The 24466-nt window shown below is 44.5% G+C and overlaps 1 protein-coding gene across 1 annotated transcript in view; it reads left to right on the top strand.

Moving 5' to 3' along the window:
• Positions 1 to 24466, top strand: part of NAALADL1 (N-acetylated alpha-linked acidic dipeptidase like 1) — a 69149-nt gene that overhangs the window by 40309 nt on the left and 4374 nt on the right. Inside the window, exons 11-17 of the mRNA XM_068261613.1 lie at positions 894 to 957; positions 3673 to 3740; positions 11262 to 11353; positions 12515 to 12605; positions 13973 to 14054; positions 15308 to 15481; positions 20038 to 20125. Of these exons, the coding sequence (XP_068117714.1) occupies positions 894 to 957; positions 3673 to 3740; positions 11262 to 11353; positions 12515 to 12605; positions 13973 to 14054; positions 15308 to 15481; positions 20038 to 20125 (659 nt within the window). The remainder of the gene's footprint in view (positions 1 to 893; positions 958 to 3672; positions 3741 to 11261; positions 11354 to 12514; positions 12606 to 13972; positions 14055 to 15307; positions 15482 to 20037; positions 20126 to 24466) is intronic.

Consider the following 24466-nt stretch of genomic DNA (forward strand, 5'->3'; position numbering starts at 1 on the left):
AAAACAAAAACAATTTGGGTACACAAAACAAACAATTGACAGCAACCTCTAACCTCAAGTTGCCTGATGTATGACCACCTTTACAGTGAGGACCCTTTCCAATAAATCAACCTATTTGATCCCACGAATGCTAAAATCCCTTCCTGACCCCTATCTCTAAGCTCCTTCAAAGTTAACCTTTTATAAACTTCCTTGCGCCAGCCATTTGTAGCCATAGTTTACATAGTGGGCAGCACCAGTGCCTGCTTTATGTGGTGCCCCCTCGGGAGCCAAATTTCTGTAAAAAGCCAATATTAACATGGGCACCTGTGGGGTGCCCAAACCTCTGTGGTGCGCAATATTTATCATGTATCACGGCAAAAGCATGCAGTTTGCAGTGGGAAGGGGGTGGCAGTTAGGATTAGGCATGGATGGGGGGATCAGTTTAGAGTTGGAAATTGGTGGGAGGTTAGAGTTAGGTATTGGTCAAGGTGGGCAGTTAGGGTTAGGCATCAGTGTGTGTGTGTGTGTGTGGGGGGGGGGGGGGGGGGCGGTTAGGGGTAAGCATTCGTGTGAAAATAGGGTTAGGTTTTCTATTGCCCAAATTTCTGCGGTGCCAATTTTTCATGTATGCATCCAATGTTCGCCAACCTTGGAGAATCTCAGTAGATTAGGCCCTGTGCGACAAAAACATGTAATCGCCACACTTCTCCCAGTGACATTCTTCAAGATACCTACATGCTATTTTTTTTCACCATATTTTTGGGTATTTGGGCAATTGTTACATGTGTATGGTGCAATCTTAAATATGAATATTTCACAGTATTCTTATGCTAATAATGCCACTGATATAAACAATTAATAATAGTAATTAATTATGACAAATACATCTAATTAGATCTTTTTCTGTTTAGGAATACTATAGTAAGCTGAGGGACAGAACAGCAGTCTACATCAATGTAGATATTTCTGTATTTGGTAAGAATTTACTGTGATGGATAAAGACAAGTAATGATGATGGATAAAGACAAGTAATGACATAGGTTAAATGGATTGCAGGTAATAACTGAGGCCAGTTATTGAAGAACTGAATCCACCCAATATCTATGACCTACAACCCATTGTTAGTTGGCCAGCATGCTTTGTTGTGGCCCTAGATAAACACAAAATAGTACTTTTGTTCCTACTGCTATATGATGAGTAACAAGTTGTTAAGCTGTGCAAGACGTCAAGAAATCCCTGCAGTGTCACAGAACACTGGGTAATGACTACCATGTCATAGCATGGGGACAGACAACTACTATGTCATGGCAAGATGACAGACAACTACTATGTCATGGCAAGGTGACAGACTACTAACATGTCATGGCACAGTGACAGAAAACTACTACGGTATGTCATGGCAAAGTGATAGACAACTACTATGTCATGGCACACTGACAGACGACTACTATGTCATGGCGCAGTGACAGACGACTACTATGTCATGGCAAGGTGACAGACTACTAACATGTCATGGCACGGTGATAGACAACTACTATGTCATGGCAAAGTGACATACAACTACTATGTCATGGCACAGTGACAGACGACTACTATGTCATGGCACGGTGATAGACAACTACTGTGTCATGGCAAGGTGACATACAACTACTATGTCATGGCAAAATGACATACAACTACTATGTCATGGCACAGTGACAGACGACTACTATGTCATGGCAAGGTGACAGACAACTAACATGTCATGGCACGGTGACATACAACTACTATGTCATGGCAAAGTGACATACAACTACTATGTCATGGCACAGTGACAGACGACTACTATGTCATGGCACGGTGATAGACAACTACTGTGTCATGGCAAGGTGACATACAACTACTATGTCATGGCAAAGTGACATACAACTACTATGTCATGGCACGGTGATAGACAACTACTATGTCATGGCAAGGTGACATACAACTACTATGTCATGGCACAGTGACAGACGACTACCATTTATGAGCTAGGAGAGAGGAGATGCACCCAAAAATTGTGAAAAGCTGGGAGGCAGTGTGAAATAAACAATCTTACCACGGTAGAGGAAGGAGAATAATGCCTGGTACACATGATGAGATTTTCTGGCAGATTTACTGCTAGATTGATTATTTCCAACATGTCCGATCTGATTTCCAATCCATTTTCTGATCGATTTTCCATAGAAGTAAACAGAAAATCGATCGGAAAAATCAATCAAAAATCAGATTGGATGTTGGATATAATCATTCTGGCTGTGAATCTGTCAGAAAATCTCATTGTGTGTACCAGGCATTAGAAATATTAATTTATTGGACACTGAAGAATGAAGCATTTTGCTGGCTCTACGCGCTTCTTCAGGTAAAAAAAAAAATACTGTGTCTAATAACAATACAAAAGGCCCAGGTAAAGTGCTCCAAGATACATGGTAAAAAAAAATTACAGAAACATTAAAATTTACATATAGCTGCTTTTTTGAGTATCATTTTGCTTGGTGGGGGCTGAAAGAGTATTTCATTGGTATGGCTTGAAAACATCTCCTGTGTAAAAAATTATAAGTTTACTGAATGTGTTCGAGGTGAGATAATTTGTGAATTCCTAGTACTTTAGGGTCTAAACAACTGGAGCTTTAGGACATTTTTGAATACAAAGAAAAACAAAGTTAAGCATGAAGTAAAAGGTCTACAGCATCTAATACTTCTGGTTAATGCATCGCACAAACGTGCAAGTACTGTCACCTGCTAGGATCAGGACTTGATCCCTTGAACGACAGTTCAAGGCTGACTTCTGTACAGATGAGTCATTAGCCTAGAGGCTAGCAATGCGTCTGTTACTATAGAGTGGGGAGAAAGGACAGCATGTGATGCATGGCCGATCGGCTTCCAGGGGGATGAGTAGGAGTATTATACCCTTGGGGGTTGCTTTGGCATCGGACGTCACTAAAGATCTGACATATGAAGACTTTTGGAGATGTTAGGCAGCACACGGGAAGGTTCGTACACACGCCGGACTGCAGGAAACGACGGGTCCGTCGTCACCTCCTGCTGGGCATGTTTTCAGCAGACAGTCCGGCGTGTGTACATTCTGTCGGCAGACTGATATGGCTGTTTCTGAGCGATCCGCCGGGCGGATCGCTCAGAAACAGCCGTATCAGTCTGCAGACAGACTGTACACACGCCGGACTGTCGCTGGAACGCCCACTCAGCGGGAGGTGACGACGTTTCCTGCAGTCCGGCGTGTGTACGGATCTGTAGATTCTTGCCTATCCCAGCTGTGTTTAATCCAGTGTGTGTGTACGTAGCTTTAGAATGATAAGACCAATCCCAGATAAGATGCCATGCAAACAGCTTCTGTAGTCTCTCCACTCTGATACTGGTCCACTAACCCTAATTTTGTGTCACTGCATCACTGGTGATGACCAACCCAACTCAGGGATATTCTCAGAGGTAACAAAGTCTTCTTACACAAGAATCATGTTCCTGCTGCTCTACGGTCCCTTTAGTGACAGACAACCATGACCAGCTTAGGTAGAAGCAGGGCCACATAGACATGGCTTTCACCTTTAGAAGTATGACAAAATGATGTCTGTAGAAGTATAGTAATGAAAAGCCATGTATTTGTAATGAGAATGTGTTTTCCTATTGTGAGATGATATTCCTGTATTCCACCAGCAAATGCCACACTAAGAGCACAAGGGACCCCTCCGATACAGAATGTCATATTCACTGCTGCTAAACAGGTATAGTGTCAGGTTTCTCATTCTAAAATAGCAACATAGCCTGTTAAAATAATTTCAGGAAGTTAATTGATCAAGTGATTGAATGTTTCTATTTAGGCAAGTACAGACTAAGTTTACTAAAACCTGCCTTGTACCTTCATCATCTTTGTTGGGACAGCAAAGCTTTCTCTTGGTTAGTGCATAGACCAACAGGTAACCCAAATTCAAGCATGTTTTGTTGGGATTTCTAGAGTGTTTAAAGCAGACCTGAACTCAGAACTTCTTCTCTGCTCTCAGGCCTGGATTTACCTCACAGGAGCCTATAGCTATAGGCACCAAATGTCCTGGCACTTTAGATTTTGTCCTCCATAAACATACACACCCCTGCTGAACCGCACCCCAAGTGTGCTGGCTGGCCCAGCTGTCACTTCTCCCTTACCCATCATAGGTAGCTACAGGTGCCCCTTAGCATTAGGTAGCCAGAAGTACCCTCAGTATTAAGTAGCTAGACTAGAGGAACCTCAGTATTAAGTAGCTAGAGGTGCCCCCGACTGAAGGGAGATCTCCTCATTGGAATGCCCAGCCCTTTCATTTACACTCTCATTGGGACTCTGCATAGGGAAGAGGGGAGGAAAGCACTTGGGGAGGGGAATGAGCCACCTTTTCATCACCAGGCGCCTGTGGGCACGTGCCTACAGTGCCTTATGGTAAATCCGGCCTTATCAGCTCTAAAAGATACACAACAGCATAATAAACTTTAATAAACGTTAAAGAGAAATATTTCTTTGTTACAGCTGATACAAATCCTACAATTAATATGCAGTTTGTCTACTTCCTGCTTCCATAAAGGCAAACATAGGGTTTACATCCTGTGTTTATCAGTTAGTTATCTACCGTGGCAGGCAGCTGACACAGCGAAGGGATCAAATTACAACCTGTGCTTAGTCACAGATGAGGGGGAATTAGACAGGCTAAACTTTCTAAATACATACAGGGTGCATTTCTATATGTTTACCTTCTGTCCTGTGCAAGAGTTCAGGTCCACTTTAATATCGCAGCAATGGCCGAGAGAAAGGAGCTGTGACAAGAGCATCCTTAAAAGTTCAGCTTGAGCTTTCCCATTGGTCTAACCAAGGGCATGGTCATCAGGAAGGACTTTTATTACTCTAGATTAGTGTTGGGCGAACATCTAGATGTTCGGGTTCGGGCCGAACAGGCCGAACATGGCCGCGATGTTCGGGTGTTCGACCCGAACTCCGAACATAATGGAAGTCAATGGGGACCCGAACTTTTGTGGTTTGTAAAGCCTCCTTACATGCTACATACCCCAAATTTACAGGGTATGTGCACCTTGGGAGTGGGTACAAGAGGAAAAAAAAATTTAGCAAAAAGAGCTTATAGTTTTTGAGAAAATCGATTTTAAAGTTTCAAAGGGAAAACTGTCTTTTAAATGCGGGAAATGTCTGTTTTCTTTGCACAGGTAACATGCTTTTTGTCGGCATGCAGTCATAAATGTAATACATATAAGAGGTTCCAGGAAAAGGGACCGGTAATGCTAACCCAGCAGCAGCACACGTGATGGAACAGGAGGAGGGTGGCGCAGGAGGAGAAGGCCACGCTTTGAGACACAACAACCCAGGCCTTGCATGAGGACAAGAAGCGTGCGGATAGCATGCTTTGTACCACCATGCAGTCATAAATGTAATAAAGATAAGTGGTTCAATAAACAGGGACCACGCGGCAACGCTAACCCAGCAGCAGCACACGTGATGGAACAGGAGGAGGCGCAGGAGGAGAAGGCCACGCTTTGTGAGACACAACAACCCAGGCCTTGCATGAGGACAAAAAGCGTGCGGATAGCATGCTTTGTACCGCCATGTAGTCATAAATGTAATAAAGATAAGAGGTTCCATAAACAGGGACCGGCAACGGTAACCCAGCAGCAGCAGCAGCAGCAGCAGCACACGTGATGGAACAGGAGGAGGCGCAGGAGGAGAAGGCCACGCTTTGTGAGACACAACAACCCAGGCCTTGCATGAGGACAAAAAGCGTGCGGATAGCATGCTTTGTACCGCCATGTAGTCATAAATGTAATAAAGATAAGAGGTTCCATAAACAGGGACCGGCAACGGTAACCCAGCAGCAGCAGCAGCAGCAGCAGCACACGTGATGGAACAGGAGAAGGCGCAGGAGGAGAAGGCCACGCTTTGTGAGACACAACAACCCAGGCCTTGCATGAGGACAAAAAGCGTGCGGATAGCATGCTTTGTACCGCCATGTAGTCATAAATGTAATAAAGATAAGAGGTTCCATAAACAGGGACCGGCAACGGTAACCCAGCAGCAGCAGCAGCAGCACACGTGATGGAACAGGAGGAGGCGCAGGAGGAGAAGGCCACGCTTTGTGAGACACAACAACCCAGGCCTTGCATGAGGACAAAAAGCGTGCGGATATAGCAGCAATGCTTTTTGCCGCCATGCAGTCATAAATGTAATACAGATGAGAGGTTCAATAAACAGGGACCTGAAACGCTAAACCATCCCAGATGTTCATCGGTCATGTTACTTGGTTGGGGTCCAGGAGTGTTGCGTAGTCGTTTCCAATCCAGGATTGATTCATTTTAATTTGAGTCAGACGGTCTGCATTTTCTGTGGAGAGGCGGATACGCCGATCTGTGATGATGCCTCCGGCAGCACTGAAACAGCGTTCCGACATAACGCTGGCTGCCGGGCAAGCCAGCACCTCTATTGCGTACATTGCCAGTTCGTGCCAGGTGTCTAGCTTCATGCCCGGTTTCAGGTCCAGCGGTGCCAGCCACAAATCCGTCTGTTCCTTTATTCCCCTCCAAATTTCCTCCCCTGTGTGCTGCTTATCCCCAAGGCAGATCAGCTTCAGCAACGCTTGCTGACGCATGCCAACAGCTGTGCTGCACTGCTTCCACGATCCTACTGCTGCTGGTGCTGGGTTAGCATTTCCGGATGAGGTACAGCTTTGAGATGCGTTGGAGGAGAAGGAGTCAGAGAGGTAGGTGCTGCTGTTGTTATCCAGCTGTTTGCGGCGTGGGCAACACCCGCGCCGTAGCAGGTGAGGAATCGCTGCCAGGCTCCACAAGGTTCACCCAGTGCGCGGTAAGGGAGATGTATCGACCCTGGCCGAACGCACTCGTCCAGGTGTCAGTGGTGAGGTGAACCTTGCAGGCAACGGCATTCTTCAAGCTTCGGGTTATTTAGCTGACCACGTGCTCATGCAACTCAGGCACTGCAGAGCGCGCAAAGTGGTAGCGGCTGGGAACCACGTAACGTGGGATGGCCACTGACATCATGCCCTTGAAGCTGTTTGTCTCCACCACTCGATATGGCAGCATTTCGCAGGCCAGAAGCTTGGCTATGCTGGCTGGCTGTTACTGCCACGGCCCGGGGGTCATTTGCTGGCAATTTCCTCTTGTGCTCAAACATCTCAGAGACAGACAACTCAACCGTAGCGCTGCACACCGAAGGGCTGTTGGTTGTTGTGTTTGATGAACACTGGGAGACCTCAAGAGCACTAGTCCGGAAAGTGACAGTGTCAGCATCGTCTGATGTTTGTGAATGTTGTGAACCACGCAATGGCTGGGCTACTGCTGCTGCTGAGGCGGGTCTGGTGGTGAGTCTGGTGAACCCAAGGGAGGCAGTGTTGCTGGTGGTACCCTGTCCTGCCGCGTTTGCCCACAGAGTGGGATGTTTGGATAGAATGTGGCGGCTCATGCTGGTGGTGGAGAGGTTGTTAATACTTTTCCCCCTGCTCAGGCGGGTCTTGCACACCTTGCAAATCGCCATGGTAACATCCTCAGTGCAGTCTTCAAAGAAAGTCCAGACTTTAACTGGCTGAGGACTCGGACCTCGTGCGTGATGTGCTGGTGCTGCTTAACCCACTGCTGGACGCTTGAGAGGTCATCCAAGTAATTATCTGGTCCTGTTCTTTTGGATCTGTGAGGGTTGTTGTCCTGGACAACATGGGCAGTATTGAGTGGGTTTTCTTGGGTGCTCCCCTGTGGCCTGTACGTGAACCGTCAGGGGAAACACCTCTTCCCTTGCCCCTCCCTCTTTCACCGGATTTCTTCCTCATTTCACTTATCCTTAAAGTACACGCTGACTGGCAGCAGTACAGTGGCAGTACAGAAATGCTATACAGTGGTGGGTGAGCGGTGTACCACTATTGTCAGCAGTGACACAGAGCACAATGCTATACAGTGGCGGGTGAGCGGTGTACTACTGTTCCCAGCAGACACAGAGTGGAAGTAAACACAATGCTATATAGTGTGGCTGAGCCGTGTACACAGAGTGGCATTAAACACAATGCTATATAGTCTGCTATATAGTCACCCCGAACAGGGTGATGTTCTGCAGAACCCGAACAGTGGCAAACACTGTTCGCCCAACACTACTGGGAGGGAACGCAGATTTTAGTACCTAAACACACGATACAACATGTTTTCCGGGGTCGGACTCTGAGGCACATACAGATGGTCCCGATCATCATCCTCATCATACAACTCTTCTCCTGAGTCTGACCCACCCACCACCTCTGCCACCCCAACATCCCCAGACACAGACCCCTCATCGTCCTCAACATTAACTTGGGATGCTGGCCTGAGCCAGACCTCATCCTCCACATCAGGCCCCATCATCTCCTCAATGGCAGCCCTCATTAATCGCTCTGGCGACGGACTGATGGACACAACGTTCTCCTCCGGGGAGGGCTGCTGCTGACCACTGGCTGCTGGGGTGGATGTTATAGCTTGCGTGGGGCGTTGGCTGTTGCTGTTGTTGGGAGTGCTGCTCACAGCGGAGGTCTCTGGGGAACTCATGTTGAGCTCATATAGTGGTTGACGGTGAGTGGAGTATTACTGATCCCAGCAATATACACACTGACTGGCAGAGTACGCAATGCTATATAGTGTGGCTGAGCGGTGTACACAGAGTGGCAGTAAACACAATGCTATATAGTCTGGCTGAGCGAGCGGTGTACTACTGTTCCCAGCAGAATCAGAGTGGCAGTAAACAATGGTATATAGTCTGGCTGAGCGGTGTACACAGAGTGTCAGTAAACAATGGTATATAGTCTGGCTGAGCGAGCGGTGTACTACTGTTCCCAGCAGAATCAGAGTGGCAGTAAACAATGGTATATAGTCTGGCTGAGCGGTGTACACAGAGTGTCAGTAAACAATGGTATATAGTCTGGCTGAGCGGTGTACACACAATGCTATATAGTCTGCTATATAGTGTCAGTAAACAATGGTATATAGTCTGGCTGAGCGAGCGGTGTACTACTGTTCCCAGCAGAATCAGAGTGGCAGTAAACAATGGTATATAGTCTGGCTGAGCGGTGTACACAGAGTGTCAGTAAACAATGGTATATAGTCTGGCTGAGCGAGCGGTGTACTACTGTTCCCAGCAGAATCAGAGTGGCAGTAAACAATGGTATATAGTCTGGCTGAGCGGTGTACACAGAGTGTCAGTAAACAATGGTATATAGTCTGGCTGAGCGGTGTACACAGAGTGTCAGTAAACAATGGTATATAGTCTGGCTGAGCGGTGTACACAGAGTGGCAGTAAACACAATGCTATATACTCTGGCTGAGCGAGCGGTGTACTACTGTTCCCAGCAGACACAGAACAGTAAACAGAATGCTATATAGTGTGGCTGAGCGAGCGGTGTACCACTATTCCCAGCAGACACAGAACAGTAAACAGAATGCTATATAGTGTGGCTGAGCGAGCGGTGTACCACTATTCCCAGCAGACACAGAACAGTAAACAGAATGCTATATAGTGTGGCTGAGCGAGCGGTGTACCACTATTCCCAGCAGACACAGAACAGTGAACAGAATGCTATATAGTGTGGCTGAGCGAGCGGTGTACCACTATTCCCAGCACCGTCAGGTGTTCGGCCGAACTCGAACATCACCCGAACAGGGTGATGTTCTGCAGATCCCGAACAGTGGCGAACACTGTTCGCCCAACACTACTCTAGATCAGTGGAGCAATGGGGAGCTCTGGCATGTTCTTTTAATGTTATAAAAAAAGAAATGAGGTACAAGTCTTATCACCTGGATAAAGTGCTCATCTGCCCTCAGGTCAGACATTGAAGAAGCCCATACATCTGGAGATGTATAGGCAGATCGACCAAGAGACAGATTTCAGCATGAAATCTCTCAGGAATCGGCCTAGTGATGCCGCATCCGCTGTTGTCCCCCCAAATGTGTGTGGCAACAGCGTTCGATATCGGGTTGGCAACAAATGTGACTGGACCCCCAGCTCCTGTTCCCCCAAATGTCCCCCACCAATGCCCGTACATTAAAATCTCACCTGTTCTAGATGCTGCTAGTGTCCAGCTGTTCCAGCTTCCCCATTCCTGTCCCATGTGTCTGCCACATATACCATGTGGAGCATGTGTGACATCACACACATGCCAGTGCTATATGCAGCAGCCATGTGGGGCATCTGGAACAGGTGAAATTTTAATGCATGGGCATCGGTGGGGGACATTTGGGGGAATAGGAGTTGGGGGTCCAGTCACATTTGTTGCCAACCCAATATTAAACGCCTGCTGCCACCATGTCGCCTTAATATTTCCCAGCATGCTCGATTGATACATTCAACTGATCTCGGCCCAAAATCGGTGAAACCATCAATCAAGCATACTCATTTCAGCACCGATTTTCTGTTTCAATATATTTTATTTCAGGAAAAAGAACTGTTACATAACGGAACTTATTGCTGTAACATACAGTCCATAAAAAAAGAAAACAAAGATTTTTAACATTCAAAAATGCACATACCGGTAGCTTACTGGAACATTCACAGGAGCATATAGTCAAAAAAGGCTTGGTGCAGTAACATCCAGAAATATGGTATACATTCTACACATCTGCTCCTTGATATTCTCAGTATGGGAAACAAAATATAACTATGTAAAAGTGGGTGAAAGCCTACATACTAGTCATCACAGGGAATGATAACCCATTAACATCATAGGCCTATCAACAGTTCAGGGTGGGGATTACTCGGTTTCTACTTTACCCCAAATCTAGGAGTCAGTGCCCATAATTTGTTTGTATTTATCAGACTCTTTAAACTCATACCAGACTGCCCATTTCAATGTGATCATTTCCACTTTGTCCCTCCCTTAGTTTATTTATCCGCTGGAACCAGCAGCATTGATTTTCATCCGATTCGATACAATTATCAAATTGGATGGTCAATCGGGCCACAAAATCGCTAGATGTATGGCCACCTTAACAGCGCCTCTCATATCCAAAATCTCTAACTGAAGCACATAAAAAGAGCGTCAATGCGATAAAAACACTCAAAAAAGTTATTTCTCCCATGACTGGGTGACCTAATATTTGCCAGCAGTACCACATAATTGAATCAAATGAATTGCTGGTACTTCAAACGGAATCCTTATGATTACTTATTTCAGATTTCTTTTATAGTATTAGCCATGAATGTAGATGAAGGATTAACAACAAAAACGTATCCCATACATTGTACATTATAGGTGCAGACACCTGCCATTCCCACTCTTAGTGTTTATGAGAATTGGAGAAGCCATTATAACCGTACCAGCCAGATGTATGGAGTAATCCCCACGTAAGTACATTTTCAATGCATTTTATTTGCATAGACTTGACAAATAACAGCTGAAAAATGTGAAATATGAGGAAAGAGACAAACAGCGTGATCTCATGTGGCAAAGGATATTACCATATTAGATTTTAGGATATGCTGATAAGTTAATATTGAACATTTTAGGAGGTATAGAGGCTTAAGGGAGTTTGAGGTTGAGAGAAAGTCTCAGATGGTATTAGGTTACTGTTAGGTTAAAGTATTAGGTAGGATGGGGATAAAAAAGACTGAAAGATAAGGTAATGTAAATATCAACTCTTGTTTTGCTATTTTCATTGTATTTATCATCTAATTGATGGAGGCAAAATTGTACAGTGGTTGTTGCCTTTAACTCTAATTGGATTTTATTTGTTTAAATGCATTAAAAATGCAAGAGTCAAAGACTTCAGTGCTGTGGGTGGAGAAATAAAAGTAAAGGGATATAACCAGGAACAAGAGATATCTCTGCTGGAGACCACAGAGGAGAGATACCTCTCCTGGAGACCACAGAAGAGAGATATCTCTGCTGGAGACCACAGAAGAGAGATATCTCTGCTGGAGACCACAGAGGAGAGATACCTCTCCTGGAGACCACAGAAGAGAGATATCTCTGCTGGAAACCACAGAGGAGAGATATCTCTGCTGGACACCAAAGAGAAGAGATATCTCTGCAGGAGAGCACAGAAAAGAGATATCTCTTCTGGAGACCACAGAAGAGAGATATCTCTGCTGGAGACCACAGAGGATAGAAATCTCTGTTGGACACCACAGGGGAGAGATATCTCTGCTGGGGACCACAGAGAATCTCTGCTGGACACCACAGAGAATAAATATCTCTGCTGGACACCACAGAGGAGAGATATCTCTGCTGGAGACCACAGGGGAGAGATATCTCTGCTGGGGACCACAGAGAATCTCTGCTGGACACCACAGAGAATAAATATTTCTGCTGGACACCACAGAAGAGAGATATCTCTGCTGGACACAGAGGATAGATATCTCTGCTGGACACCACAGAGGAGACATATGTCTGCTGGACACCACAGGGGAGAGATATTTCTGCTGGGGACCACAGAGGAGACGTGACAATTTGTTTCTATTTTTATCTTTCATATTCTATGCACTTTATACATGACTCTCTTACAGGTTGGCTACACTTGGTGCTGGCAGTGACTATGCCCCTTTCCTTCATTATTTGGGCATCACCTGCATGGACCTCGCCTACACTTATGATACGGTAATGAACATCCCCATAAATGATCCAGAAAAAAATCCCTTTTCAATTGCATAGTCCATTAATAATCATAGTCCACCCATACTGACGCCTCTATTTTAAACTAGTTGGCTACTGTGGCTCTTATTGCTGATATTTTCAATCCTTTTATAAACCAGCACAAAGTGCAGAATAAACCAGCACAAAGTACAGAAACGTCTTGGAGGTACTGAGACTTTACTTTTCATTAATTCCAGACAACAGAGGCAATGAAAGATAATTACTAGAGCTGGATTAACCATTAGACACTATTAGAGCAACATCTGTTCCTAGGGGTTCCCCCCTCATCACTGGTAAGCCCAGCCACATGCTGTTATCACTGCTAGCCTAGTTTTCAGTAGCACCACCTATAGCTGTCTCCTCTTTGCTGTTTATATCTGGGGTCCTCATAGGTTTTACACTTTTTTCTTGAGACTGTTTGAAACTGTGCATAATAGTAAAATGTGGCCCAGCTTTTCTTGACTGCATCTATGTAAACTAAGCCTACTATATGAAGTAGAATAAAATGTCACATGTGAACTAAACAAAGTCCTGTATGATAGGTGGCGTTTTCATGTCCCCTGCAATGCTCAGGGGCAAAAATAGAAAATATGCAGTGCACCACTGCCACTTAAAGAGACTCTGTAACAAAATGTTCAGCCTTATTTCTTCTATCCTATAAGTTCCTATGCCTGTTCCAATGTGGTCTGTCTTCCTGCAGCCTTTCCTAGTTGCACAGTGGCTGTATTACCTCTGTTATATAATCTAATCTTCTTTCCTTTGTCAGCTTTGTCAGCTCAGGCAGTAATGTGTTGCTCTGCTGTGATAGGTAGAAGTTATACACACCCTCTCCACGCCCCCTGCAGGCTCTGTATGAGTCACAGACTGAGCTTCTCTCAGCCTATCACATGCTGGTTAGCAGCCATGTTTTTTTGTATGTAAACACTGCCTAAAACTGGCAATTACAAGCCAGGATTGCAACAGGGAGTGGCAGAAACAGCAAAGAGGGGCCCAGGAGAACATAATAAATAGAATGGTATGATTTTTATTGTAAGAATTTTAGAGTACAGATTCTCTTTAAGGTTAGGTTTCAGAAAGGAGTCTTTACACAGGTAGGAGGTGACATTTAGGCATTTAGGGGAGGTTACAGTTAGTTAAACAATTGGAAAGGGATAGGGGGGCAGGGGAGTGTCTTAAGCCAAAACCACCAATGATAACAGCATTCCAGACCTGAAACACTTCTGGATCCGACATCCAAACTACCAGTGCCGAGTCCAAACACACATTGATATGTAAATTTTACCTTACAGACTGATGATTTGTTAATAAACATTATATTCTCTATTCTACAGCGCAAGACATCGGCACGGATCTATCCTGCTTACCACACTGCATATGACACATTTGATTATGCAGCTAATCATATTGATCCAGGTAAAATGGGCTCTTTCCTTATATACAGAGTTATATTCTGGGTCATGCCTGAGCTGCTCTTCCTGCAGCAAACATAGTTTATATACTTTTCTCTGATTTAGATCATAGGAGAGCGAGATCTGGAACACTGATGGATGTTACCCAACATTTCATATTTGCTAGGTGGTACATTCTCCTTCTGGTAAACAGTGAGATAGGTTTATCAAAACCAGTGCCAGGAGAATTAAAGATCTGGTGCACAACAAGTGCAGTAGTGGAGCAGTAGTGGACTTATCAAATCCAGTCATGACATGTAGAAGGCACTCATTTGGCACTACTACATGTTGGCAGACACAACCACAAGGCGCTACTGCATGTTGGCAGACACAACCACACATCATCTGGCGCTAGTACATGTTGGCAGGTACAACCACAAGTCATCAGGCAGTACAAAAAGTCATCAGGCACAACCACAAGTCATCAGGCACAACCACAAGTCAACATGTTGGCAGACACAATCACAAGTCATCACGTGTTACTACATGTTGACACGCAAAACCACAAGTCATCAGGCACTACTACATGTTGACACGCAAAACCACAAGTCATCAAGCACTACTACATGTTGTCAGGCACAACCACAAGTCATCAGGCACAACCACAAGTCACCAGGTATGACAATAATTAGAAGGCACTGCCACAAGTTATCAGGCGCAACAAGTCATCAGGCACTACCACAAGTTGTCATGTACAATTACAAGTTGCCAAACACTAATACTTGTCATCAATGTTCTTCAAAAGACACTTTGTAATTTCTCTTTATTTTTCTATGTCTAATAATTTTATGTATACTGATTTGTTATCGCAATATTATAGGATACAAACAGCACCATCTTGAGTATGCCTCACCTATGTTGAGGTAACATTGGTTGGTCCTTAGAAATCTAACTAAATGGATCAATAATGACCTTATTAGTGACGTCAGGAGAGACCTTTATAGAAACTAGATTTTCATCTGACATGATTGCAAACAATTGTAGTCAGGCACTGAAGATCTACGCTGCACACATTTTATTTTAGGGCATTGTAACTACTGATCATTTCTAAGTGAATCCTTTGGGAATGTGTGAATGATAAAAGTAAAAGATTGCATAGATTGGCCCTACATAAGGTTAGAGATAATACTTGCTCCATATATTACACGTGTATAATATATATTTTCTTGTTTTCTCTTTTCTTTAAACAATGAAACACCCTGCCATATTGATTTGTAGGATTTACGAGTCACCAGACTGTGGGCCGTACAGCTGGGAATGTTTTGCTACGACTTGCGGACAGCCTCATTCTCCCATTAGGGCCAGGAGATTATGCAGAAACTCTACAAACCTATTACAATACTACGGAGGCCTCCTTCTCTACTCAGCTTACAGCCAATAAGATCTCTTTAGGTAACAGAGCAGACAGGTTATATTTGTAACTCATATATACATGTGTAATATGTGCACTATAAATGGCATTTGAATTGTCAGTCAAATTCAACAGTAGTCATCATAACAAAATTTCACTTCATGATTTAAATCAAAGAGTATTAACCCCCTTGGCGGTATGAAAAATACCGCCAGGGGGCAGCGCAGCAGTTTTTTTTTAATTTTTTTTTTTTAAATCGCTACAGGGCTCGCTACATGATAGCCGCTGCTCAGCGGCATCCCCCCAGCCCCGCCGATCGCCTCCGGCGATAGGCGATCAGGAAATCCCGTTCAAAGAGACCCGATCCACCCCTTGGCGCTGCCTGGCACTGATTGGCCAGGCAGCGCAGGGGTCTGGGGGGGGGGGGCCGCGCGCCGCACTGGATAGCGGCGATCGGGGTGCTGGCGCAGCTAGCAAAGTGCTAGCTGCGTCCAGCAAAAAAAAAATTATTTAAATCGGCCCAGCAGGGCCTGAGCGGCACCCTCCAGCGGCTTACCCCATGTCACACACGGGGTTACCGCTAAGGAGGTTAAGACTCTAGAATAGTCCAATCAGTTTAACCACTTGATGACCCAGCCTTTACCCCCCCCCCCCTTAAGGACCAGCACTGTTTTTTATGATCTGTGCTTGGTGGGCTCTGCAGCCCCCAGCACAGATCAGGTTGCAGGCAGAGCGATCAGTTCGCCCCCCCTTTTTTCCCCCCTATGGGGATGATGTGCAGGGGGGGTCTGATCTCTCCTGCCTGCCTGGGTGTTGCGGGGGGGGGGGGGGGCACCTCAAAGCCCCCCTCCGTGGCAAAATTCCCCCCTCCCTCTCCTCCCTGTCCCCCCTGGTGATCTGAGCTGCACAGGACGCTATCCGTCCTGTGCAGCCAGTGACAGGCTGTCCTCTGTCACATGGCGGCGATCCCCGGCCGCTGATTGGCTGGGGATCGTCGATCTGCCTTACGGCGCTGCTGTAGCAGCAGCGCCGTTCAACGTAAACAAAGGAGACAAACGTCTCCTGCGTTTACATTTAGTCTGCGAGCCGCGATCAGCGGGTCGCAGGCTATTCACGGAGACCCACTCCGTGATCTAACAGGAAATGGCCGCTCGCGCGAGCGGCCTTTCCTGATTAATTAGGGAGGCACCTGGCGAAGCAGATGTGCGTCGCTGGTCCTCCAGCTACCACTTTGCCGCCGCACGGTATGAGTGTGCGGTCGGCAAGTGGTTAAAGTGTAACTGTCGGGCATGAAAAAAAATCAATTCTTTATTTTTATCTGGTAAACAAGTAATAAGGATGCTAACCAGGTAATCCAAAAGTTAAAATCACGATTACTTTTCTTGTTGATAAATGATCATTTCCCAGTTTACCTGACTCTTATTTGGTTTATGCAATATTTGGTACGCAAAAAGGAAGTTGCAGGACATGCTGGGTTGTCCTTTTTTGCTTCTCTACTTCCCCCTCAGACTTAACTAATGCAGCCTGATTGGCTGAAGCCTCTTTCCTTCCTGTTTTCCCCTCCCACACCTCTGTTCCTCTCTGATTGTCCAGTATTTCTCATGCTGAGACAATGCATTTCTATAGTGAAGGGCGGGCAAATCAGGCAGAGGAGTGTAAGGGAGGAAATTACATCAGGATTGGCGTCAAAATAGCCACAGTTGAGATGGGAAATGCTAAGAAGGATTTTCTCTTTTTTTACTGTAGAAAAATTACTTAAAATCAAAACAGTGCAATACATATGTTATATAAGTAGAGCAAGTATTTATCTACTTATAGCTATGTTTTTTTTCTGAGATAGTATGGCTGACAGCTCCTCTTTAAATATTGATTTGGAAAGCACTGCATTGGTACCAATTATGTGTGCAGACATTTAACTTCTGATTGTTCATGATTATTTCTGCCCGTAGTTTAATATCTGAACAGGCCATCCACTGTCCTTCACCTTCTACATCTTCTGGATTGGTATTTTTTGGCTTCTCACTTGGTCTTCGGTTGCTATGAGGTCCCCTCCCCCACAACCAGCAAAGGATCTTTGGTTTTACATTGGGCCCCTCAAGCACTCTATACAAAACAATTGATATGGCACACAAAAACCCGCCAAGGACAACCACAGTGGCCCATATGCAATTCACTTTTTCTCCTGTGTTTTCTCCTAGGTGATATTTTCACATATTGTCATAAAACACCTTTTAAAACACCAGCAAGCAAGAAAACTCTAAATAATTTTGATAGTACATTTTCACTACCCTCTAGGTCATTTTTTAACTGTAAAATGCTTAAAAGTTATTTTAAAGATGATATGAAAATTATCACCTAGGTGATAAGTCAGGAGAAAAAGTGAATTGCATATGGGTCAGTGTGTTAATAATGATCACTACTATTCAAAGCATCTATAGAAGTGAATATTACCAGCACAGGACCAGTAGAGAGCTAATACTGTGGTTGAGGGAGGGCCCCTTGGGGCTGTCACAACCTCTGCATGCCCTATTGCTATGCCACTGCCCACAACAACAACGCCAGTCAACAGAAATATATTGGTAGGTGAACAGAGGCGCCAGAAGGATAAAAGTACATAAAATTTTTAAAAAATTGCTGGGAGCAAGTGGTGGACTCGCCTCCGTTAAAGCAGACACCAAGGACTGTAAATGTATAGATATACACATTTATTGAAAATACCCCAAAGATGCAACGCGTTTCGCGGGCACAGCCCACTTCTTCAGGCAATAAGAAGGGGATAAACAACAGCAATTCAGTTATAGCAAGCAGAGCACCACTTGACAGAGGTGCTCTGCTTGCTATAACTGAATTGCTGTTGTTTATCCCCTTCTTATTGCCTGAAGAAGTGGGCTGTGCCCGCGAAACGCGTTGCATCTTTGGGGTATTTTCAATAAATGTGTATATCTATACATTTACAGTCCTTGGTGTCTGCTTTAACGGAGGCGAGTCCACCACTTCCTCCCAGCAATTTTTAAAATTTTTTTATGTACTTTTATCCTTCTGGCGCCTCTGTTCACCTACCAATATATTTGAGTCCACCCCAGGTGGAGGGGTGATCTACCCCCTTTCTTCCTATCTACAGAGAGCGACTTCTTAATCCTGAGTGAGGACAGGTCTAATCTCCTCACCTGCCTAATGAGTGGTTACCTAGGTGGTAACCCGTGTTTGTGAGTATTACCATCTCACTGTTTCATTTATCCAATCAATTTTGACATACTACACCATATTGGGCTCTCGATTTCTCTTCAACTTTAGTCAACAGAAATAGTTTAAGACAATAGTAATATTTCTGAACTATTTGTAAACTTTAATGCAATTGTATTGAATGTAGCTTGGAATTGGCCAAAACCAAGTTGGCAGTAAGAGCATTTAATTAACCCAAAACTGAGCTGAATCCAATTTGTCCCTAAGACAGAATTATTTGCTTCTTATTGACCATGTCTACTGGTCAGTATATGCAACTCAGTTGAGTCAATGAACTAACTGGGTGTGAGCAGGACTATGTTTATTGATGTATATCGATTGCCGCTGGCTCCAGGGTTTGAGTTGTGTGAGAGTGAGCGGCACATGATTGACATTCCCACAGCTTTGCACTTCATCAACCAGTACAAAGCAGATGGTGACACTTTTGATACTCTTCTGAAGTCTGAACAGTGTCAAGTATAACAAAGTGATGGATCAATTTCCCTGCAAATACCTAAGGACAGGCATATATCATACAGAGGGGCTAAGCAGTCAGTTTCTTATAACTTTGCACTGCATCCAGCAGTTTAAAGCTGGCTATAGCACTGCTGCTGATCGTAAATGCAAGCAGCATTCAGTTGAATTTATGCACAGTGCACATATATAACATTATATAAATGTCACAATACAGATCTCATGGGGGAAAAAAAGAGAAGCACATAAACATATGATCTCTTTATGTAAATAGACCAGGAATAGGATGTAAAAGGTCGGCACAATGTCCCTATATATATGCATAAAAAAAGAAAAAAAATGCATAAATTATAATAGCACAGAGCAACAAGGGAAGAGGTCTCCGATCTATAAGTGTTTCACATTAATTCCTGTTTAAACAGGAAGTAAAGTGAAGCCCTTACAGACCGGAACCTCTGGCGGTGGATGGAGGTATGTATAGCTGCTGCCACTGGTGATAGATGCAGGAGGGGAGCGCGCAGCGGGGAGCCCTCCCCGCCGATGTGCAAAGCTCTCCCCTCATGCTGCGACCCCCCGCCCCCCCAAAAACGGCCCTGAGCGGGCCCCAGGGGCTGCATCCTCTATTATTACGCCCGTGCCGCCAGGAGAAAAGCGAGATATAAATGTTTTGTGTTTCGGAAATTGCTATTCATTTTGTTCATCATGTTACATTTGTCACTATAATTACTGTTTTACCAATTCTGTATTACGTACCATTGCATATATGCTGTGTATACCATTGTCTCTATTATTATGTATCCCATGTTTTGTTTCTTACTCTGAACAGAGTCACACAATATGAGTCGTCAGTTATAAATCAATAATAATAATAAACTATCCTAATTTACATCTTCTGTTTTAGAACCACTGAAGAATGCTGTGGCCAGCTACAAGGAAGCCTCCAATGATCTCAGCGAAACAATTAAGGAACTGACAGATCCCAAAGAGGCGTAAGTAAAATGTATAATAAATCTTGTTTACTTTTTCTACATAATTATGATTACTCTATTTGCTTATTTATTTATTCAGTTCAGTTTATCGTCTCCCATAATACCACTCAGTACAGTAAATGTACGTGTATTTGAGTACAGTAGCCACTCACAAACTTGCAAAATGTACCAGAACTCTCAAGCAATCAGAAAATACATTTATTTGGCACTTACCAATCTCTGAATGTGACAATAACAGCACAATCTGTGGCCAGTGATACAGCCAAGGGCAAGCTAAGAAGCATAAGATAGGAGTGGCCCATTTATGATTTCTGTTAACATTCTTGATAGAAAAAAGGAAGGCTGCTAATTATAAAGATGCAATAGACATCTATGGGACCTACAGTCCTGACCAAAAGTTTTGAGACTGTCAAAAATATGAGTTTTCACAAAGTTTGCTGCTAAACTGCTTATAGATCTTTGTTTCAGTTGTTTATGTGATGTACTGAAATATAATTAAAAGCACTTCATACGTTTCAAAATCTTTATTGACAATTACATGAGATTTATGCAAAGAATTAGTATTTGCAGTGTTGGCCCTTCTTTTACAGGACCTCTGCAATTCGACTGGGCATGCTCTCAATCAACTTCTGGGCCAAATCCTGACTGATAGCAACCCATTCTTTCATAATCACTTCTTTGAGTTTTTCAGAATTAGTTGGTTTTTGTTTGTCCACCCGCCTCTTGAGGAATGACCACAAGTTCTCAATGGTATTAAGATCTGGGGAGTTCCCAGGCCATGGACCCACAATTTCAATGCTTTGGTCCCCAAGCCACTTAGTTATCACTTTTGCCTTATGACACGGTGCTCCATCATGCTGGAAAATGCATTGTTCTTCACCAAACAGTTGTTGGAAGAAGTTGCTGTTGGTGGGTGTTTTGGTACCATTCTTTATTCATGGCTGTGTTTTTTGGCAAAATTGTGAGTGAGCCCACTCCCTTGAATGAGAAGCAACCCCACACATGAATGGACTCAGGATGCTTTACTGTTGGCATGACACAGGACTGATGCTAGCGCTCACCTTTTCTTCTCCTGACAAGCCTATTTCCAGATGCCCCAAACAATCGGAAAGGGGCTTCATTGGTGAATATGACTTTGACCCAGTCCTCAGCAGTCCATTCACCATACTTTCTGCAGAAGATCAATCTGTCCCTGATGATTTTTTTGGGAGAGAAGTGGCTTCTTTGCTGCCCTTCTTGACACCAGGCCATCTTCCAAAAGTCTTCGTTTCACTGTGCGTGCAGATGCGTTCACACCTGCCTGCTGCCATCCTCTGCATTGGTTGCACTCTGATCCCGCAGCTGAATCCTCTTTAGGAGACAATGCTGGTGCTTGCTGGACTTTCTTGGACGCCCTGAAGACTTCTTAACAAGAATTGAACCTCTTTCCTTGAAGTTCTTGATGATCCTATAAATTGTTGATTTAGGTGCAATCTTAGTAGCCACAATATCCTTGCCTGTGAAGCCATTTTTATGCAACGCAATGATGGCTGCATGCTTTTCTTTGCTGGTCACCATGGTTAACAATGGAAGATCAATGATGTCAAGCATCACCCTCCTTTTAACATGTCAAGTCTGCCATTCTAACCCAATCAGCCTGACATAATGATCTCCAGCCTTGTGCTCGTCAACATTCTCACCTGAGTTAACAAGACGATTACGGAGATGATCTCAGCAGGTCCTTTAATGACAGCAATGAAATGCAGTGGAAAGGTTTTTTTGGGATTCAGGTAATTTTCATGGCAAAGAAGGACTATCCAATTTGTCTGAACACTCTTCATAACATTCTGGAGTATATGCAAATTGCTGTTTTAAAAACTTAAGCACCAACTTTTCTAATTTCCAATATTTTTGACAGTCTCAAAACCAGGACTGGCCAGGACTGTATATAAGACCTTGCAGTCATTCCTGAGTACAAGCCCCTCCCACTAAACAGACTAACCTTCAGACTTGGGAGTTTGTTGCTCTGGACAAAAATCACTGGTGCTTTCTGTGTGTACTAGCATTCTTAAGCACAGGTGTCAAACTCAAGGCCCATGGGCCTGAATCTGCCCTCCTAACCATTTTATGTGGCCCTCAAGAGCTTCACGTGTGCATTATAGTAAGCAGTAAAAGAATGACGGCACACTGCCTTCTCAACCAGACCATACCGGTGACAATGTTTCTAGTTAAAACATTGTAAGTTTAAACCTGGATGCAGCAACAGTCCACCAGGCCCTCCAGCAAAATTGGCATGTGGTCCCCTTCTTGGATCCAACATCTCCTCTCCCCCCCAGCACTTTTTCCTCATAGCTGAGTAGAGCAGCAAAATAGTATAACATTTACCTGTTCCAGCACTGCATCTGATCTCTTCTGTTCTTCCTGGAAGCCACACGCTCTATGTTTGCATACCTCAGGTTCCCAATCAGATGACATGTATCAGGAGCCAGAGGTATGCAGCATAGAGCGTGTGTGACTGTCAAGAAATAAACAGAAGAGATCTGATGCAGCACTGGAACAGATAAATGTTCAACTGCTCCAATGTACTACTCTACAAAAGTGGGGTGTAGCGGGCCTCCATATTTCCTAGGCCCCCTGTCCGCCTATGATCACTATAGTTATGCAACGTAGTTTGAGACTACAATAGATGCTAAATCTTAATTAAAAATGTAGCCTTAGACTATGTTTTAGATTTTGCCCCCTTTTGGATTGAGTTTGACACTCCTGCTCTAAAGCACACTCATCTGCACTGTATACAGTTACCCAAGTGCAGGGCTTCCTATTTTTCCCCAGACCAGATCAGAGCAGTGCTTTACCTCTTCCAGAATTGGGTTCTTCCATGCAGCCAGTTGCTCTGCTCCACCTCTGTCTTGGCCAAAGTCTCTCTACATGTTGCGTGACCTCATATGAAGTACAGATGTCCAAGACAGGGGCAGAGGAGAGCAAGGGGCAGCAGAGGGAGCACAGGGGGAACCTAATGCTGGAAAAGGTAAAGCAGCACTACTGCACTGATCTGCTGTTCTGGGGAAACGTAGGAATAGAGACAGCTGCCAGGGCAGCATGGGAAGGGGGGTCCTGGAGGAGGGGGAGAAGGAAGAAGTCCATGCCCACCCTACCATAGGTGTAGAAGTTGCCCCCTTAGTTGTTATACCACTAATTACTTATGACTCTTTTGCTAAGAATGTCAGTTTAGCCAAAAGCATATGTATAAAGCAGCTAGAGTTCCTTATGCATAATCATGTATTGTAATTTGGTTGGTCCACAGCCCTGAAGCTAACCGTTATGAAATTCTGTACTCTATACAGTGCTGCAAAATACGTCAGTGCTATATAAAATACACAATAATAATATAGTAGGACATTAGACTAGACTATGGTACGATTAGACTGTGAGCTCCTCTGAGGACAGTCAGAAAAGGGGGACATATGAAAGAGGGGGATGCATAGGAGGAGAAGGATTAAAGAGGTAGAGGCACAAGACAGAGAGATTGGTGAGAGAGGACAAATGGCAGGAAGGACTCTCTCCAGGACTGCAGACATCCCCAATGCTGTTTGGCAGGGATATACTGTTAAAAGAAGCCACTAAATCTGAAGAGAGGAAAGGGTCATGGAGGAAGACAACAGGGTGGGAGAGGGAGCTGGAAAAAGAGATAAGATTACCTGTAATCAAGCTAATCTAAATTACCTGAAGCTTGCTTCTCTGCTCACTACAGAAGTCGGCTGTCAGCACCTGTATTACTGGCTTCTGCAACAGCAGACTGCCCTGCATTTTTAATTACTCTGATCAGGATAAATAATCAATAGTCTAGGGCACTCTGGTATTACAGCAGTCATTGCACAAGGCTACTAATGACAGGCAACTTCTGAAGCACTAAACACATCCTGCCACCTCTTCCTGCTAATGTCCCAGCTACAGTACAGAAATCATTCTCTCTACTCACCCTGCTGCTCTGCACATTCACTCACGGCAGGCTGTGTGTAGAGAGCAAGGAGAAAAATTGTCCACGGGACAAGAAGGGGTGCCACATCTAGTGCAGGAAGTAGTACAGTCCCCTGCACTGCCTGCTGCTATTTTCCCGAATGTTGCCCAAACTATGAAAAAAGGTCCGAGGTAGATGAACACAGTGACTGAGCACCACCCCAAGCCATGGCTACGCCCGGTACTGTAAGCACCTGCAGCCTTATGGTAGTTACGCCACTGCTCCAATGCAGCCCTCAGGTATCAATACCTTCAGAAATGATTTCCAGGTTGAGGTCACGTTTTGTTTATTTTTTAAATACTGTTAAAAGAACATCTTGGTTAACTCATGTTTTCTTTCTCTAG

Source organism: Hyperolius riggenbachi, chromosome 11 (genome assembly GCF_040937935.1).
Source record: "Hyperolius riggenbachi isolate aHypRig1 chromosome 11, aHypRig1.pri, whole genome shotgun sequence".
NCBI lineage: Eukaryota > Metazoa > Chordata > Amphibia > Anura > Hyperoliidae > Hyperolius > Hyperolius riggenbachi.